The 20,654-nt window shown below is 46.8% G+C and overlaps 1 protein-coding gene across 1 annotated transcript in view; it reads left to right on the top strand.

The window, feature by feature from the left end:
* The window catches only part of LOC119378564 (KICSTOR complex protein SZT2), a 28,393-nt gene extending 10,037 nt beyond the window's left edge, over positions 1-18,356 (top strand). The window contains exons 3-8 of the mRNA XM_037647651.2: positions 1,018-1,148; positions 2,172-2,704; positions 6,470-6,557; positions 8,299-8,451; positions 15,138-15,341; positions 18,193-18,356. Coding sequence (XP_037503579.1) covers positions 1,098-1,148; positions 2,172-2,704; positions 6,470-6,557; positions 8,299-8,451; positions 15,138-15,341; positions 18,193-18,291 — 1,128 coding nt within the window. The 5' untranslated portion in view covers positions 1,018-1,097 and the 3' untranslated portion in view covers positions 18,292-18,356. The remainder of the gene's footprint in view (positions 1-1,017; positions 1,149-2,171; positions 2,705-6,469; positions 6,558-8,298; positions 8,452-15,137; positions 15,342-18,192) is intronic.
* Positions 18,357-20,654: the final 2,298 nt, after the last annotated feature.

Raw genomic sequence — 20,654 nt, 5'->3', positions numbered from 1 at the left:
TTGCATCTAGCAAAGCTGTCTCGAGTTGCTTAACACATCGCATGTGGCGATCATGCGTGCCACTGCGCTCAACTTTATTTCGCATCAAGCGAAGCATGTTTTTGTTTCGGCTGATGTCATCACTCCTTGAGTAGCTGCATCGACACTGTCGCAATCACCATGCCTGACGCCACATTGTTTGGCCTAAGAAAATGGTCAAACCAGCTGATGTTGCAGGCGAGATCAGTGTAGCCCACCACTAAGACCAGAGAATTGGCCTTCTCTGTCAATGTTGTGACTGGAAGGGGCTCCACTCGCACGATGCCACCACACAATCAGCGCCGTTTTGACGTCCGGAAACTTCGAGCCTTGAATTCGCTTCTCTGATTAGAGCTACCTTTCTTTGCAGCATCAGTGACTTGCTTTGCTTTGGCGGCGTTATCTTCACCACATTGTATGGCCAGCAAAAAAATCTGCGTGACGTACCTTACGTAAATAAAATGCTGAAATCGCATCTCTGATGGTAAACAAAAGGACATGTACGACCCGAGCTATTTTGCAAGGCCTGCCTCTGTGCACGTCTATAGCGTCATGTGACGTGACACAGGGTTGCTTGACCAAGTTGTTATGCCGCTAGGTTCCGACTTTACTTTCGGGAACAGTGTCCACTTCGTCGTAAGCGTGGCAGCCTCGCGCGAACCTTGTGAAACGCATGACATTTTGCCTCTAGTATATTGTGAAACGGTTCGGCAGCGAAGTTTTTGTTCTACTTTCAGTCAAGATTTCAAGATAACCGAAAGTGGGCACGGAAATACTTTGAGATAAAGAGCAATAAATACATTGCACCTATGGGAAATCGTTCGGCACCGCAGAAAACTTCGACTTAGCCGATTTTTCGAGATATGCGAGTTCGGGTTAACAAGGTATTACTGTAATTCGAGCGTGGCTGTCACTCCATTAAATCAAGTTTCAACTGTAATTCAGCTTTCTGTCATTTAAAATATTCAGGTGCCTACAGCTCTGCTCTCTTTTGTACAGGCTCTGTGGTGATCCCGAGTGTGAACGTGGCACCCAGCCAACTGTACAACTACATCATTGGCCATAACAAGCTGTACGGCATGAAGGTCATACGCATGGTTCCTGTGGTTTGTGACAGCAGCAGCGACTTGGTGAGCAGCTTGATGGTTTTCTTCTGATTTCTTCTGCACACATTGCTTCTGATGTACACTTATCTTTTCTTTTTAGCTTGTAGTACCTGCTGTTTAGAGGCATGGGCATGCACTGCTACAATAGAAGTTGTAGAGTGTTGTCATTATCTCTGACAGTAGATCCACCCCACATTCTCTGTTTTTTTTCTCCTTTATTATTTTTTCTGTCATTGAAGCTTAAGTTTCATGTGGTGCATACATTGAAAGTGTAGTTATTATATTGCTTTGTTAGATTTTGCCAGCGAATTCAGTTGTAAACGGATAATGGTGTAGGCGTATTCCTTTAGTACTATTTTAGCTGGTCCACAATCATTACACCTGCCAGAGTGTATCATTACCAGGAAACCTATCTCATTGTCTCAGGCAGTGTTGCCAGTTGAATAAGGACATGCTTGTGTTTGATGGGAAGCTGTTCCCAACAGGCACGTTTGATTACTGTGTTTTACATCATTTGCTTTTGGACAGTTTAGTTATTCAGGTTTAGTCCTGCAGGAAGTATGCCGTCCATGTCTTTCTTTTCGTCTCGTGTGTTTTGCAGCACTTTAGCCATTTTAAATGATGTAGCAACTAGCCTAAACATCAGCCCCTCTGGAATAAAAGTAATAACCGCAAAAAGACATCACTTAGTTTCTGTTGTTCTGTCTCTTCATTTGTCCATTTGGGGCCAAGTTCCACAAGCAAAGTGTGGAGTTATGGTTTCAGTTTTGATACTGCACATCATGCACACAAGGGGCGTTATTGTAATTGGTTGTGTGTTGTAATTGTCACGGGGGTCGTTGGATAAAACCATGTCAGCCAACAATAAGAAAGAGTTCTGAGCCTCGGACCCCCCGTGCCTGCTTCGTTCTCCCGCATGGTTGCTGCCTGGTAACTGCATTATCCCTTTGTTTGAGCAAGCAACAGCTCCGATGACTTCACTAACAGCACAGCACCTAGCACATTTTCTTATGTACCATGAAAATTGTACGTAACTGCTGCTCGCAGGACACAGAGTACGCCCTGGTCGAGATCTCCAACCGGAAGGTGAGCTATCGCGATGCCAACGATGTGCAGCAGACTGACAGCTTCTTCGTTGGCATCCTCACCATCCACGACACGGCGCCGGCATTCGTCGAACACAACCTACTTGCCCTCGGCTTCTACATCCTTCTGACTAGCCAGCGCGAGCTCTTTCCCAAGTTTTCGTCGACCACTGGACCCCCCGGCAGCAGCACCTCCGGAAATGCCGACGGCACCGGTGACGGTACTGAGGGCTGCTTCAGGCCCGTCCGCGCACTGGGAGGCACGCCCGGCACATCGCAGCCCACCAGCGCGGTACCATCGAGGCGGAGCTCGTGCGTGGTGCCTCCTACCGTGCCGGTGGAGCGCGTGCGAACGCTGACGACTCTGCCTCAGCAGCTGGTTCTTTCGCCGGAAGACTTGACGAGCAGTGGCGGTACCGGGGCGATGGCACCCGTCGGCATTCCTTCCGTGGCGTCGTCAAGTTCGCTGGGAAGCAGCAACGCAGGCGGCACAAGGTGAGTAACTGTAAAGTAGGAATTTAGGCAATTCTGTACAATTTCATCCTGGACAAACAACCCAAAACAGCGACGTAGACCGAAGGGCAGAAAAAAAGCAACAAATGCGCTCGTGCAACAATGCATGTAATAGATTCCAGAAGTGTAGACACACTTTGATGTCTTCAAGAACGCATGGGCTTAAAGGGACACTAAAGGCAAATAACAATTTATGTCAGAGTGAAAGACCAATGTATGACAACTTCTAAAATGGCAATATTATCAACAGCAGTGCCCTACTTACCGAGAAATTAAGCTAAATGTATCACATGATGAGCGCCACGAGTGGGACATTTTCGAAGTGATCCCGATGACGTAGGGAAGTCGGCCTACAATAAATCACTAGTAATCAAACTAGCAGCAGTAAAAAAAGAACATTCCGAGCATCAAAAGACGTAATAAAATGCTGTTTGTTCGTTTCCGCTTGATTCATAGAAAACAAAACCTCCGTGGCGTTGCCATGGGGAACGGCGCGCGTGGTTCAAAGGTTCCGTTTTCGCCGAACTGTGCCTCGCCCGTCTCAGTGGTAGTTTCGGGATCGCGTACTGCCGTGCGTGTTTTGCGCGCTCGTGAAAGTCGCTCTGACAGAAAGTTCGACAAAATGCCGCATGCGTGTGATATTGCCGGATGCCCGAATGGTGCACAACGCCAGTGCTGCAGCAAAGAAACCGGTGTGTCTTTTCACTGGGTGCCGCGGAATGAACCCTTACGCTCGAAGTGGCTTAGTGTGATGCCGTTTCGCCAGTGTGCTAAACAGTCAAAACCTCTGCGTGTGTGCTCGCTGCACTTTCGTACTGAGGATTACGAGACCAACCGCAACTTGGTGACGGCTTTGAATGTGCCCATCCGAGCAAGTCTTTGCCGCAGCGCCGTTGTTGCTATTGTGGGTCCCGCTACTTCCGCTCGGCTGCCACTAGTGTCGGCGGCCGCGCAGTAAAAGCGGGCAACGTTGGGCACGGCAGCAGTGACGTAGGAGAGTCGTATTTTCAGGCGGGAGATTTGAAGCGCGCTAACGCAATGCGGACCACTAAAAACGTGATTTTATTTCGAAATAAGCACTTCCTTGGCACAAAAGCAGCGCTACGAGGTTTCTGGACCGCTATTTCAACAATCAACGTCGACTTAATATTTGCCTTTAGTGTCCCTTTAAGGGGGGATGCGAGGATCAAATCGCGAAAAATGGCAAAAAAATCTATTTTCTGAAAATCACATTTTCAGTTTCTGTAGCCCTTTTTCTATCTAATTCCAAAATATCTTCGCTGAAAACCATGTAGAAGAGCTATTAAAAATTGTTGCGCCCGCTGAGGTGGCGAAAATTATCGCGGAAATCGCAAAAAGGAAAGCGTTTTTAAAAAATTTATAGCTCCGTAACGGCACGACCGAGCACCACCATCTAGGGCTCGTCTGAAAGAGCATTTCTCCGTCTTCAAATTCCCCGCCTCAGCTGGCTCCTCCATTTAAAAACAAGCGCACAAAAAGCAAACGTTTAAAGGTCGTTTTGAGGCCCCCGATTGGCTGCAGCTGCCATGATGCTCCAGCGCGCCTCGCCATTGGTCCGATGGTCGCTCCTGGTGTGCGTCGTCTGCTGCTTCCGCGTTGCGGGGTCACGGCTGTCGAAAATCACGCTAATTACTGAAGCGTTCGCACTCGTTTTGTGTTTGCTGGTCGACGATAACTACGCGTTAGCAGCTGCACCTCATTCATCAGACCGCGATAGCCCGATGCGCTCTTCGCGAACATCGCAGAAGTACGTCTCGGACCTGTATTGCGTTCACTCGTGGGACCCACGGTTAGGAGTTCTGCCTGTCGGCATCTCGGACCTCGTGACGAAGACCACCGCGGGACGACTTTTTGTGCTCGTGATTGAATATGACTAACTTTGAAACATCGGGCACCGCGGCAGCGTACACCGCGACCGTGCTTACTGCTCGGAGTCGTGGCTAGGCCTAACTACGTTCACAGCGCCAACGAATTTGAACTTTGCGGGGAAGAACATTGTGCTAGCAGACATGCGAAAGCGAACAATCCGCAATGCGCTTTGTTGCAAGCAACTAATGATATTGCCCGCTGGCAGCTCGGAATCGCTGATCGGCATTTGACGCATCAGCAGCGCCGCGGATTCCACGGCCACGGCCGCTCGATCTCTCCAAGTTCGTCACACAGCGATCGCTCGAAGCACCACGACAATTTCACGTGTCGGCACCCCACAATGCGAGGCCAAGCATATTGCACGCCGATGTTTGGTCGCTGCGGCTTGGCATATTGCGCATCGCCAGCAAATGCCGCCACCCAGCATATCGGGCACACACTTCCCGAACCCCGCGGCCGAGCACTTCGCGGGGAAATAAGCACTCAGTGGTGATGTAATTTAGGCGCGCTTCAAGCCGTGCATGGTATCGCAGCAAGCTTTTGTAAATGTACTGAAATAATGAAAGCCTCGCCGACTACCATTACCACGACCGGGTGAATGATGAAGCGTATCAAGGCGGGGGTGACAAATGATCTTGTGTAAAGGAGTGGACGAATTTTTATCTGCCAAACTCGCTTCATTAAGTACTACTCAGAAATTCCTGTACCACCAATGTCTTGGCCATAAGTGCCACAGCACACCTAAATTTGCATGCCACAGACTTGTAACGTGCAAGTCTGGGCATTAAACCTGATAGGCTCACCCTTCAAAGAGCTGACAAAAATAACCAATAAAGAAAAAGGAAAGCACGTAGTGCAGAAAAATGCATAAGAAAACCTCTGCAAGCAAAGACACTAAATATTACAGCCCCAGGGCATTTTGATTTACATGTAGTGGCTGTGCAACTTTAGGGCCCATTTTCTCAGAAGTGTGTTTTGACCAGACTGTCCCGCTTGCAGAAAGCGTAGCACGACTATGGCTTGATGGATTTTCATGAGGTCTGTTGCATTCTATTCCCGAGTCAATTCTCTATGCTATGACATTCCTATATTTTTGAATTACTCTCTTGTTTTTTTACTCTTCAGCTAATTTGACATGACAATAACGAATGCATTAGGCAAACATGGATGTAATGTTCCATGTAAAAAAAAAATCGGGGTAATAAAAATATTTGGAGAATGTCATAGCATGAACCATTCCTATGGCTAAAATATAAGGGAAACTTTGGGCTTTTACCATGCTTTGTTGTCACGCCAGGCTTTCTGCAAGTTTGGTACAACAATGATGCAAGTAAAAATTTATAATGTCAGAACTTCTGGAGATATCTTAATGAAACTTTGTAAGTAATCATTCAATGCACTTCCCATTAAGCATGCCAAATTTCATTGTTCTACTACAAAAAATAAAGAATTTCAGCTTCGATCCCCACCTCCCCCCTTAATGTCATAAACGAAAGAAACAGGACGGGTACACAAGTTGACTGGACAAAAGCACAATTAACAAGTTTTTATTTTTATACGTTTTATCTCAAGTTTATACGGGCGATGAAAGAAATATGCAAGAAAATATGGTAACTGTATCGAAACATCCTTGCCATTGTGAAGGTAGTGTCTCGAGGCTTATGCGTATTCCGAGCCAAGTTACTGTGTAGTTGTCACAATATCCTCATGCTTGTTTCTTTATTAAAGCTGCTACAGATATACACAGCGTGACTTAGGATCTACGAAATCACCTGCCCTTTTGTAGTACATTTGATGCGAAATATCGAAAAAAAGTTAATTACAGCTGCTATTTTCTTAAACTGTCTTTATCTTCAGGTCACGAAAGACATCCTTCCGAGGAATCTGTGAGGAGGAAGTGGCCTACCTTGGCTATTACAGCTCCCACGAAACACTCATGCAAAAGGTGACGACGTAGTTTTAGCTGCCTTACACAAACTTTGTAAACTGTTGTGCAAGCGCTTGATTTACTTCATTCGGCAATCACAGAGAGATGATGTGAAAAGCAATCTTTGACCTCTTTTTCAGTTACTAGGACGCTAAGACACAATGTCTGGAAAAAAACATTATGTGGGTCCGAAATCTTACTAGCAGCTTCAAACTATTTACTAGGGGTGTGCAAATATTCGAAATTTCGAATATTTTTTTAATTGTGTTTGTTATTCGATTCAATTCGCACTGGAATTTTACTATTCGAACAATTCGAACTTCCCGACAACAAATACGGTCAACGTCCGATTGAAAGGGACCCCTTCAGATATGCTTCACCTCATTACACTCTCGTATTGTGGCAAAACTGCCTTTCAAGCTCCGCTACCGTCGCAAATGTATTAACTCAAGAAAATGCTGGTTCCAACATGGAGATGAAAAATGTGGCAGAGGTGGGGGCTCAATTATTGCGGTTTTGGACCTAAAATTTGGGCAGGAAGTCTGAAAAATAGGACGCCGAAGCTTTTTAGCATCCAAAATTTCAGATGTTCTTGTATATCGACATCTACGAGGCAACCTTGGAACTCCGGACTTGAAGGGAGCACACCTTTGTCCGTCACATCAGTTGGGATTCCACAGAAGTTGAAAGAGGAGGAGAGGCTGAGGAAATGGCATCTTTGCCTATCACGTGTAAAGTGTTGTCGGCAACACTTTGGTTGCACCAAATCGTGTACATAAATACAATACCGCCTCTATATTGCCTCATTCTTGATCAGACAACTATGAAACACCACCCCGCCAGCGCTTCATCAACCTAACGAAAAGGAACACTTTCATGTTGCTATCTCATAAGAATATGCTTAGGAATCTTCTCCAACTTTTTTTTTCTGCAATTTTGCTTTGAAGTATTAAAAAAATATTCGAGAAATATTAGAAAAATATTTGATTCGATTCGCACTCACACTTCAGTGTTTGAATTTGCTTCGCACCCGAAATTTTGCTATTCGCACAGCTCTACTTTTTACACTTGCTTTTGCTCATTCTTGTGCTTCAGCTCAGTTGTATACCTACGGAATTTGGCGACGATTTTGCTTTCACTAATTGCCTGCTCCTAAATTGACGTATTGTGCAAACTGGTTGATACCCGTGGTTAAAAAGATGCTTCACATTCATGGGGCCATGGCTGTGAGTGGTCAACAAACTTTGCTGGTGCTGCTGTTTTTGGGCACACACAGGTGTCATTGTTCACTGAAACCTCGACATAATGGACACAGATATAACGAATTATCGGTTATAATGAAGTAAATGAAAAATTTACTTTTTCATTTCTCATTTTTTATATTCATTTACATTTTTATAACCGATAATCCGTTATATCCGTATTCACTATATCGAGGTACGAGTGTATCTCATTAAAATTTGCATATGTATAAAGCCGACCATTTCATGACCTATCATGTGCGTTGCTAACCTTTATGTACTTTTTATGTTGGACCAGCTGTAGCCACGTAGGCTATTGGTCCAAGTATTTTGTACGCATTCTCACTAACTTCGTCTGAATAAAACAAATTTTGATTTAATTTGATTTGAAAAGCTTAGGAGTTCAGCTAGGATTGATACCTTTAATCCAAGAATTGGGAAATCTGGGTTACCTGATAGTGTACTGCCATGTTTGGTGAGACTGTGGTAACTACAAATATAATTTCGTTGGCTTGCAGGTAATGTCTGAGCAGGCGACGGCTGTCACTGACCATCTGCGCGAAGTGGTGGCGCAGGCTTCGCTCCACTGCCGACGCGACTACCTCTGGAAGTGCCTGCTGTGGCGTCACAAGAACTCCGACGACGCCAGCACCACAGTCCGAGAGAACACTGTAAGTGCGCTAATCAGTGCAGAACCGTATGAAGTATGGAATAATAGTGAGTTCGTAACTTATTGATTGGGAAAGAAAATGCAGGAACGAGAAAAGTGTGATGCTTGCGGGACTTTTTACCCAGTCATTTCCAGGCCGTTCAGAGTGGTTTTTCTGTCGGGAAATGTGCGGGCTTTGGATATTGCGTGTAATGAATTGTATGGTGGGTTACGCATAATGTTGTGGACAGATGTTATGGAAAGTGGAAAGTAAGTAGTTTGTGCTTGCAATTATGCACTGCTGCAAAGTTGCCAGAGGCAGCGTATGCTTCAAAGTAGTAGTGGAGCTAGAACCATGCGGTTGTTCTTCAAAGCAACAAAAGTTGCACTAGTATGAATGCATTTTAATGAGCCCAAACACTTCGTGCACTTCTGGTTTACAGGGGTGAGACAGCTGTGCCAAGCTGCACCAAAAGCATAAAAATCGCAAAAATTGCGCCACACTACTCCAAAACAGCCTCAAAAGCAAGGATTTTTATGCCCGCGTCAGCTTCAGTGGGGAAAAAAGGCCGAGTTGACATGATTTTCCAAGCAGTGCCAGGAATACCATGAAAATAAGACGTCCGCCGACCACACAGACACGCCCAAACGTGTTTCTTCTATGCACCTTTCTAATGAAGGCTCCCAGGGTGCTGCCATAATCTCCTCTGGACTGTTGTAAGTATGTGTGACCCCATAAGAACGTGCTCCCATGCCCTGAGCGTGCTGCTTCTACTCTCTAGGCTGTGTGCTCTGGCGCTGCTGTTGTTTAGCAAGAACTTATCGAGTGGCATGCGTAGCGGGGTTGACTCTCACATTGTTTGTTGTGCTTAGCGTGTTCCTCCGGTCGTTGCGGTTTTCATGTTGACGCTGCTGCGTGTGGTCACCTACGCGTGCGGTTGCCGTGGGCGAGTACCTTGTTGCGCCAGCACTGTGTCAACTAGCTTCCTGCATGCGACTCGTTTCCACGATGCTGTAGCGCATGTGTTCTCAGTGTTCCATGAAGGACATCTTAGGGATCCACAAGCGGCCAGAACGAATGCAACCAGCTCCCGTTTTACACCCATTAGCAACTAATTTATTTATTTCGACAAGGAAATTTGCATTGCATTTTGCATTTAACGAAGCCATCGCACGCCGCATCTGCACATCGAGTGTATGGAGGCAGTGAGACACCCGCGTGGTAGCAGCATTAAAGACTCGTCGTCTAGTGCGCACCATGAAACTTGCACAATTTGCGAACCCGTGGTGGCAACGCGCAGAGCGCTGGTAATCAATTCTTGCTTGTGAGCGTTCAAACCAGTTCAAACGATATTAACCCTTTGCGGTCCAAAACCTTTACCCACTTTCCGGCTCTAGCGGTCCGAAACTATTTCGCCAGTTTCTGGCGCCGCGAATAAAAACACAAGCTGTGGAAGAGAAACGCACAGGATATTTATTTTTGCTCCTGCATTCTGCAGGCAACTCTTTTAGTGATATTTGGGCAACGTATGATACCGCTCAAAGCATTCCCCTGTGTGCAGGCCAGGGTTATTACTGCAGGTTTCCACCGCCGCCGTCGTCGTCTTCGTCACTCACTTCTGTCGAATCACTGTCATCACTGTCTGGTGGAGGCACGTAATTCTCTTCCTCACTAAAGTCATCCTCGCTTTCGCTAAAAGCACCGCCGTAAAACGCACGCGGTGAAAACGTGGCCATGCTTCTCAGCGAACCGCGCGCGCGAGTGGGTACGCTCTAGGCCCCGTGCTGATCATAGTGCTGCACCCTAGTGTCAAAAAAGTAAAACCTCAACAAACAAAGCTCACTTATTCCTCAAGAGATGGCCCTTCATGTATACAAAAAATGCGCGCGACTCGCGGTGAGAAAACAGCAAAATTTAAACCACGAACACCCTTGTCGGGCGGGGCCCGACAGCGGACCGCTACGGCCGTGTTGCGTTGTCGGGCGCTGCCCGACAACGGACCGCAAAGGGTTAACGGGCATTTCGGCGCTTTATTCGTGGCTCGTGGCGCATTGGCTATCATGTGGCACAGTTTTCATACACGGTGATTTGCCACTGCTCTAGGTCGGTTTTGTAATCAAAATGTGCAACGAGCGCTTTGATATGCCTAAGAGGCATCACTTCATGTCGGCTGTGGGCTACACGAGCATTTAGGCTTAGCTTTACGACCAGTGTATCGGTCGAGAGTGTTTCGTTTGTGTGAACACATTGCTTGCACTTCGCAGCACCTGAAGCATTTAGTGTATGGTTGGTGGGTGTTTTACACGACTTGCGGAGCGGCACAGGGGGGAATCGCAATTCTATGTATTATCGGGAGTCCTACGTCAACGGCGATGGCGTTCGATATTAAACAAAAGAGAACAGGCCAACGCGGGTAGTATTAATGCTGTGGTTGCATGCGTCGAAAGGCGTTGTCACCCCCCCCCCCCTTGTTTTTTCGATTGTCTTCATGCTCAAGAAAAAGTTAGGGGTTACGCTTCACTCTGGAAAAGCCTTTGGGGTTCCCAGGGATGCAACAGCTGCGTCAATTTCACTATTTGATACAATTCCTTATTTTTGCGCCAAGCTGAGTCAAAACCGTGAAATTGGTTAAAATTGTGCCACGCTGTGCCAACATGCCCGACCAGCTTAAAATTTTCTCAGTTGCGCAAATTTGAGCAAGAAATGGAGGCCACGTTGGTCATTTGCAGTGTGGGCATCGTCATCCAATACAGACGCGCAGACCCTAACCCTAACCCCTCGCGAAAGAAAAAAAAAAACTCAGTTTCACTGCAAGGACGAAGCAGTGAATGCGATAGCAACAAATTGTAATGTTATACGAAGTGAGGCTGGCAGCAAACTCTTTTGTATCCGATCTCGCGTAACTCTACAAAACGTTGGTGTAAGAGAATACAGCCGCTCCAGGGAAAGATGCTCTTTCTGCACAGTGTCTTCGCATTGAGAGCACAGCACGTAGCAGGATATACGAGCCACCCGCTGATGGCTGCCGAGATAGCGTGTGTGCCAGCGATCACGACCGCGGCCTTAAAATCAAAGTTGCTACACAAACAACAGCACCCCCCACCCCCTTCTCGCGTCTTTTCATGCTTGTTCAAGACGGGGCGTTTCCTCTATGCTTTGGTGGCAGGCTTCCTGAGCGGAGTGGTGTTATCGCATACGCCCTGCGGGTGACGGAGATGGGCTGGCTCGTTTGATATCTGCTTCAGCCGCGTTCGTCACCCGCATCGCATTCGCGCGCTTTTACCCGCAGTAGAACATACCATGCACAGGGATATGTTGTCAATTTGGACTTTATACGGGAGATGACGGGAAAAACTCGTCGAGAGTATCCATATAGTTATCGCAATAGAAAAGGACAGTACTTCTCAAATTTCGTGACGCTTGTATTATTGCGTGCAGAACGCTTTTTAAGCCACTTTTGCCGCAGTACACTGTTGTCCTGCGGAAAAGCATACTTAGATTTAGAAGGGGCTGTTAGAACTAGCTGTCAGGGACACAGCACATTTTGTTCCTTAATTACTCATTCATGCACGCGCCGTGTAATTACGAGTACTAGTATGATCGCTGACGTCTACAAAATTATTGGCAATCATTTGGAGCTGTTGTGTATGGCGTTTCTGCGGCCTCAGTTGAAAAACAGTAGACAAAAGCGTATGCCAGTTTTCTTTTTTCGCTACCCTCACTTGCTCCTGCTTTACGAATCTCCCAAATTTCCATGTTGCCAGGTTCGCAGGTCCACATTAGCATTTCCAGTGCCTGTCGAATTATTCGACGGGTCCTGCAAATGTTAAAGGGCCAGTAAACAACCCCGATGTCCAAAAATTGTAATGAAAAGAAATATGCGCACTTTTGCTATGTGAACATGCTGCCGCAAGAATTTTGCGAGTACGTGCTATAATAAGGAAGTTACAGGGGTTAGAACATCCGTTTCAGCTGGTTTCAAATTTCCGCGCGGCCTCACCACCCTTCTCCGCCACATGAAGGGAAAGGCGCAGCCCGTCGTCGTGACTCCGCCCACTTCGGCAACGTGACACGACGTCAACAATTGACGTCATGGGTGAGCTCGATCAGTCGCAATGCCCTTCCGCTTGCTGCGGCTCCTGGTTGTTTATTGTTTATATTGTCGCACGTGCTCCGTAACTTGACGGGCAGTTTTCGGCTCTTCACTATTTTAAACCTTTGTGCACAGTTCACAATGCAGCAGGAATGCGTGCTTGCTTTCCCAGACGTCGAAGGGGCGCGAGAGAAAAGCCTGGAGAACCCCGCTTGCCGCGCGAGCAAGCGCGACCCGTCCGAGCTACCGGAGATTCCCCTCTCCCCGCTCGATTGCGCGTGCAGGTGCTATGCAGTGCGAGGAATATACGCGCGACAACTGCGTGGCCGAAACCGCATCACCGCAGGGCCAAAAAACAAGGCGCAGTTTCGTAGCGGTGGGTGGGAACAGGAACTGACGTTTACTTGACAATTGTTTGTTGAGACCTGGTTTAGACCAATCGACGAGCTCAGTGCTACGTCAACTCGGCGATCGCCGAGTTGACGTCACTGCGCGTACGAGGAGGATTGGTCAGGCGTAGGAAAGAAGCGCAGGAATTGTTTTTCGAAATGAAGGGTCTGCGCGGCGCGCAGCGCTGTAATATTCGGAAAACGTGATCGCCGCGGTGTACTGTACGGATTAGCGAGCTTGTTTGGCGGGTGTAAAAAAAAAGTCGCAGCCTGTTTACGGGCCCTTTAATGTGGACTTAGTCATTGTTCACACTGTGGGGCGGCTCAAAACACTGCTTATATTGAAATAGCAGTGTTCACGTGCACTGTGCACGAATTAGCTGATGTTGATTGAATGGTTTTTACATATTTTTGTTTTCTTTTCTAAAAATAAGCCTTCTTTGTTATACTGCTCTAAATTTGGGATTTCGAGCAAAAAATTCAGGTTTTTTTTCGTAACCTGCTCCAAATTTGGATTTTTGTGCTCCAAAAGCAACATTTTGCTGCTCCAAAAATTGCTCCAAATCCTATTTTGGCTATTGCATCCCTGGGTTCCCGAAGGCCAGAACGTTTGAGAACCCCTGCTCTAGCGGTTTTGCACGAGAAGGTGACAGAAGACTAATGCGAAGCGCGTTTGTGTCATCTCCCAATAAAAGCGTACAGTATGCTTACAGTGGCGCTACTCTTGCAGTACGATACGCACGTGTTTGACGAGATAGCAGCGTGGCGAGGTTTCTTGGCACCCGCACCGCACTCTTGAAGATGGTCCCGCAAGTTGTGTCAGTGAAAGGTGGTGCAGCGCGCTTTTGTTGTCATCTGTTAAAAGTGTGCAGTACGCTTGACGTTATGCCAACAGCGCGGCCGAGCAGATAGCTGAAGGCGCTTATTGTGATGTTCTCTTGACGAAGAGTAACACTGACCTACAGGAAGCTCTTGGGAAGCTTGAAAAGTTAAATAAGCAGACGTGCGAAAAGCCAAAGCAGTAATCTGCTAAATCATGTCACTGATCTTAAGCAAAGGCCTACTGCTATGTAACTACAATTCTTGTGCAATCACAATATTTTTAAAATTTTTGATAAGCATGGTGCTTTTTTTTTTGTTTCAAATGTTTGAGGTGAACGTAGTTTCCAGAACCTTTTTTCAATTATTTCATGTTTGTTACACGGGCTAGATAGGTTGCGGGGTATGTAAAAAGGTAGTGTAGTCCGTACGTGGCAATAATCCGCTTAAAAAACTTCCTGCAAAGGCTGTTTCAGTGTTATGTGTATTCTAAGCCAATTAAAATATGTGCTTGTCCCTCCAAGTTGCTACAAATTTGTTTTTTCAAGCTCCTAGGACAACATATTAAATGCCGCTAACTGCTCCAAATCAAGGTTCTTCTGCTCCAAAATCGAAATTTTGCTGCTCCAAAAACTGCTCCCAATTCAGTTTCAGCTGTCTCACCCCTGAGTTTGTGACAATAGCTGCTGTACTTGAATCATATCATGGTTTTGGCATGCAAAACCCCAGAAATTATTATGAATTTTTCGTCTTGCACGCCCTAAGCATTTTAATTGGGAGAATTTTTGTGATTCCGTTCCTGTCCCCTCCTCAATGTTTCATCCATTAAAAAAGAAAAGGGCATTACCAAGAATATGACTTGTGGGTGGCACTTGCTGTTGAGAAATCGACGGGCTACAAAATCCTAAAGTAATTTAATTTCCTTATTGCCATGCAATAAGTCATGCCAGTGCACTAGATCACTGTGTGGTGTTAAAAATGAACGCTAATCGACGGCTTGCCATTCCTTTCGGTGTTTCTAAATATGAGTACTAACATGTGATATGAAAACTTGAATGCTACCAAATATGGTTAAGAATAAGAAGGGACCAGCCGGTGATAAAGCAACAAAAATGTAAGTGTAATGTTGAAAGGTTGGAAAGAAAATGGTGTAGACTCAAGAGTGAGGTAGGTGATGTTATAACTGAGATATAAAAAAATATGTTCAGGAGGTCACACTATGCGTCGAATTGGTAGATAAGTGGTGGTCAATTAGAACTACAGCACATGTGCCATAGGGAGGAAAATGCAGCCGTTTCAGACAGGTGTGTGTGTGTGGTGTGATAAATTTTAAAATTTGCCACCGTAAATGAAATTCATTTCACCGATGCCTTCGCTGAGCACGTAGTGTCGTGTCTCGCCAACAGGCACGCCCCTCAGTCACCTTTGCCGAGCTCACTGAACTGCTGGGCTACGTGAAGACCGTGCCGCTGGACCAGGTAGACCCGCAACTGGGGCCTCTGCTGTCCTCTCACTTTGGCTGGTACCGGGGCCTGCTACGTGTGCTCATGCAACGCTACAGTGACTGCCACTGCCTCTTTGTCAGCCCTGACAACAACGTGCACTACCTGGTGAGTGTGCATCTTCGTGTATTTCGTGTAGAAATTCGTAAACAGGAGTTGTGTGCCGGAGCCGATGTTTCGACAAGTGGACTTGTCTTTTTTCAAGGCTGCAACTGATTTCAAGATCATTTGCAGTCGAAATTAGTTGCAGTTATAAAATCAGTTACGAAATGAGTTGCAGCCTTGAAAAAGACAAATCCACTTGTCGAAACGTCGGTGCCAGCACACACCCCCTGTTTACGAATTTCTCATCGCAAGCCTTCATCTTACCCTTCCTGCCTTTTTCTTTGTGTATGAAGTGATTCAGTAATCATAATTAGTCAATCAATCGATAATTTATTTAAAGTGCTCAGGAACAACACTGTGGTCTGAATACTGGTGTGCACATATGTTAAAAAATAATAGTAATGAATAAAGTACAGGCAAATTTAAGTAAAAAAAAGAAAAACAAACGAAGAGTGCCACTTCACTGGATTCACTGGCAGCCCCGTTTTATTCAAATGCAGGACTGCAACGTGGTGATGATCGTATGATCCAATTTGTGTGCAGGATTCCTCATGCTCGAGCTTCTCCCGATCGCGCTAGGGTGCGGTGTCTTGCTTTCATAAGTGATGCATTCTTCTAGCGATCCTGTACAGTGGTAGCACACGGCTGTGTAGTGTGTCTGGGTTGATGCCTAATAAAGGGACACTAAAGAGAAACAATGAATTGGCTTAGATTGATAAAGTGTGCTCGGAGAACTCTTGTGTAGTTTATTTCACCACCATAGGTTTATTATTAGAGGAGAAAACCAAGTTCAAAGTTTCATTTTTAAATTTCGCGCCGAACTTTGTAATTCGTGACGTAAAACATTTCAAAGAGCATTTAACGTATTTTGGCGCCACTGGCTCGACGAAATTTCCACAAACTCGTTATGTCAGGTCTCTGGCCCCCTCAGAGGACAATGTACTTCGATTTAACCATTTAGGAACTACGTAGGCCTAAGCAGGCGCCGTCAAAAATATGTGACGTCACCGCAAATGGTGCGGGAATTCCAAGGTGGCGTCGCCACCTGTATTTTCTTTTTGCGCGTTTTCTCGCTTATTAAGCGTCTTCTGACAGCAAGCGTGGTGTTTTTGGTATCGTGGAAGACTGCTTTACTAATGCGAGAAAAATCGTTTTGCTCTTTAGTGTCCCTTTAAGAGTGTGCAGTATGCCCTTACAACAGCATACAAAACACGCGCTGCCACGGAGATAGTTGAAGATGTTTGTCTGATCGGGTTGTCAGTGATAAGCTGTACCGGTGCATTCGTTCAGCTCCAATACTTATCAGGCGTCCCCGTGCTTGTGCAGAAATGGGAATCTTTAGTAGCATGGTCTCTGCCCTTACCATGAAGGTGGAAGATCTCTTGCGTCAAGTTGTGGCATCAGCCACACTTTGAGTTGAGAGGAACAGTTCGCCTTTGCGTGATGAAATGCAATTGTGGTGTGCACCACCCGGTAGGCATATGATGTGGCAAGCGATACATTAGGCTCAATGGAGATTGAGTCGTGAATGCATCGCAACTACATTTTAACTGTTGGTACGTTTAAAACCAGTGCATAATGATGACGTTTACGCCGAAGCGCATAGTGTGAAGTCCCTCGACATACCGCAGATGTGGCCGTATTCCAAAAAGTTATCTAATAATACAGTTCCATGTCAGTGACTCGATCACTGACTGATGCATGGGGCAAACTTAGTGCTGTCAGCAATGCAAGTCTGGATAGCATAAAGCAAAGCTCACCAAAGTGGGCTAGAATTTTCACAGTAAACTTTCATTTTTCAGCACATTTACTGTCTGTTAATCTCATTTCACTCAAAAAAGGGATTTTCCTGTATTCCTCGTCACTTTTGTTGCTGGAGGATTTAGCTGTATGTTGGAACACTTCGGATTGGATTTTTGTTACGAGCTTGTGAACAATGTATCTGCACTTTTTTTTTTTTTTTTATTGGCGCCAGTATGCCCTACGGCATAAGTTAAATAAAAGGAAAGAGTTCAGATTCGCTGATAAAGGCCAGGAGCGGTCGATGCAACGGCCCGTGCGTCCAGCGCGTTAAGTCGGGTGGTCGACCGGGGCGGTAGTCAAGGCCTCGTAGGTGGCGGGTGCGAGCCTTGTGAAGACCCGGACAGGTCCCAAGTAGGTGATCGATCGTTGCCTCTGTCGCTGGAGCAACGCAGAAGGGGCATGTCGTTGGGGGAGGCTGTGCACCGGATGTCCATGCAGCCCGGATGTCAGGAGTCAACGCGGCGCCCACACGAACTTTGTAAAGTGAGTTGGAAAGTGGACGGCTCAGCGCTTGCTCTCAGTGCTAGTGTGCTGACGTATAACAGCTCTGCCTTCCTCGTTTCTCGCTGTGCGCTGCATCGGGCACATTTTTTCGTGACTCTGGATGGGCACTTTCTGAGCATGCTAGACACGATATAATCAGTGTTTCATATTCTGCAAGGTTGACAAAACTCACCGAAGGGTTGAAAATTTCTCGCGCTTCTGCATTGTTACACTTTTCACAATTCTAACAATGCAATAAATATTGTGCAATCAAATTTCACTGACAGGTCTGATTGGAATCTGGAGGGGGTGAGGGCCATAGTAATTTGGCTCCTGAGCATGAGGTTGTGGGTTCGATTTCCGACATGGTGGCCGTATTTTGTTAAGTGCTGAAGAAATGCTCTTGTACTTCCTATTTGTATGTATTTATGTTCGTAAAGAAGAGCTCCAGGCAGTCAAAATTCATTGGAAGCCCTGTGCCATGTGGCCTCCTATAATCGCAGCATTGCTCTTGCATGTTTTAAACCCTCTGAATGAATGAACCAATTGATTCCTTTCTCTTGTCTAGGTGGTCACGTCCCCAACCTGTGCAGACTCGTTCATCCTACTGATGATCAACAATCAGCTCAGCCGTGCCGTGAGTACAATGGCTACACTTTGTCACTGACTTTGCCTTACACACAACGTGGTCGTCTGTTTTGTCAAGTTTATGCAGTTTGCCTTGTACTGTATAACCTGATCATTATGACTTGCATAGCAATGTGATTGTACAATGGATACCACATTTTAGTGATGGCTAACAATCGTTGTATCCTACCAGTAGTACTGACAAAAACTTTGGGGCTTGATAAGATGCCAAGGGCTTTGCAGCGACTGATCGAAGAAGAAGCTAGAGACGTGACATGAAGCAAAGGCATTGATTAGAGAGCAAACACGGGTAGGCAGTGCTCTGCCCAAGATGAAGAAGGAATGCAGTTTAGAAGGCCATTTCGCATGTAGGGTAGATAACAGGCAGCGTGCTCATGTGGGCTGGCTGGTACATTCTGTCAAACGGCATTATTTTGGACACCGTGAACGCAGGATGAGGTGTAGATCTTGCTTTGTTTGCAATAATAGCATATGTATAAACATGAGGAGGGTGACACTTGCAAAAAAAAATAACATATCAGCAGGACTGATAGTTCAATACTTTTGTCTGCGAGGAGGGGGGATGATGAGGGGACGTGTTCTTGTTTGTCAGTGCGTTCGAGAAGCTTTTGAAGCCTGTAACATCCTAAACAACAGATAATTTATTGGCGTAACGGAATGGATGTCGGGAGAATGGAAACACATTCGAGAATGATGGAGAACTAGGTGCAATAATCTAGTAAATTTGCAGTTTGAAATTTGGTATACTTGTTTACAACCTAAGAAAGAAATATCAGCTCCACCCACTACAGCGCGCCTGCACTTCACCTGTGAAAAACAGCCATGCTTGCTGGTTTCCACTCGAACCGTAAGTACTTTTTCTCGGCTAATGTAAATACTATGCATATTGAGAGCTAAAGGTTCGTCGTTGCTACCTAAAACATTACGTTTGGCTGAGCGGCGACATCTGCATCCCTGACGAAATTTACCAGGACGTTCAGCTTTCCGACCTGAAACCAGCAACGCGGACATATTGTAGCGGGGTTGCAGCTATGACTGGGGAGGTGTGCGAAGAGGAGGCAGACGACGTGTCGGTGTTCTGAAGATACACAACCGCCATCTTGACTGCTGGACTATTCCATACTGTAAACAAGTTAAATATATTCGTAACATTTTGGTGGAGGTGCTGGGTCCTACGAAAGACGGAACTCCGCAGCGGACGTGTCCTGGACGGCCTCAATATGTCAACAGAAAGCAACTCTGCTGCTGCCGCTTCGACCGTGACTCCGGTACAACCGGTACAGCCGGTACAGCCGGTACAGCCGGTCGTATTGACTCAACCGCGCGATCCCGGTAACTTCTGCGGCACCGACCACGTTGACGTCGATGACTGGATTGCGAAGTACGAGCGGTTTGCAGCAGTCTACAGGTGGGACCCTACAATGATGCTCGCCAACGTTGACTCCTATCTCTGCGGAACAGCAGGCGCGTGGTTTCAGGCTCATGAAGCTGACTTAACAAGTTGGGATGCCTGTAAACAGAAGCTTCGCGACCTATTTGGTAGAGCCGTCGGACGCCAGCGGGCCGCTTCTAAAGAACTCTCCTGTCGGGCACAAACTTCCACCGAATCATACGTCTCCTACATCCTTGACGTCCTGGCCCTTTGCCGTCGTGTCGACGCCAACATGTCAGAGGGCGACAAAGTAAGCCATTTGCTCAAGGGAATTGCGGACGACGCTTTTAATTTACTTGTGTCTAAAGACTGCTCAACCGTGGACGACATCATCAAAGAGTGCCGCCGGTTCGAAGAGCTGAAGAGTCGCCGCATTGCCCAGCATTTCATGCGACTTCCGAACACGGCCGCTACATCATCCTGCGAGGACCTTCAGCCGCCATGCGGTCAACCGCCTACCAACGAGAGCGTAGTTCGCATCGTGCGCCGAGAAATCGAGGCGGCGTTGCCATCATCTTTCCTGACGCGGCCATCTGATGATCCTCGACCAACGATCTCGTTGATCCAGCAGGTTGTGAGGGAGGAGCTTGCAAATGTCGGACTGCAGCCGGTATGTTCGTTGACAGAACCTCGTGTCAGTTCCATAACGCCTCCTCGTGCACTGGAAATGTTTCGCCACTATCGTGACCCTGCCCAGTGGAGAACGCAGGACAACAAGCCGATCTGCTTTCGTTGCCACGGTGTAGGACATATTTCCCGCTACTGTCGTTCTCGCACCTTTCCGTCTCGCTCGTTTGCTGGCTGTCGACGTGACGACAACCACCGACCCCTGCATTTTCCCGCTCGCGACGGTGCACCATACGATGAGGCTCCGACGACATCGGTCCGACGCTCCAGCCGTTCGCCGTCCCCACACGATCGTCGCTCCCGGTCACCTCAGCCCCGTCGTC

The sequence above is a fragment of the Rhipicephalus sanguineus genome, unplaced genomic scaffold, assembly GCF_013339695.2.
Source record: "Rhipicephalus sanguineus isolate Rsan-2018 unplaced genomic scaffold, BIME_Rsan_1.4 Seq874, whole genome shotgun sequence".
Lineage (NCBI taxonomy): Eukaryota > Metazoa > Arthropoda > Arachnida > Ixodida > Ixodidae > Rhipicephalus > Rhipicephalus sanguineus.
The sequence above is the reverse complement of the archived record's forward strand: the minus strand, read 5'-3'. Positions and strand labels throughout refer to the sequence as shown.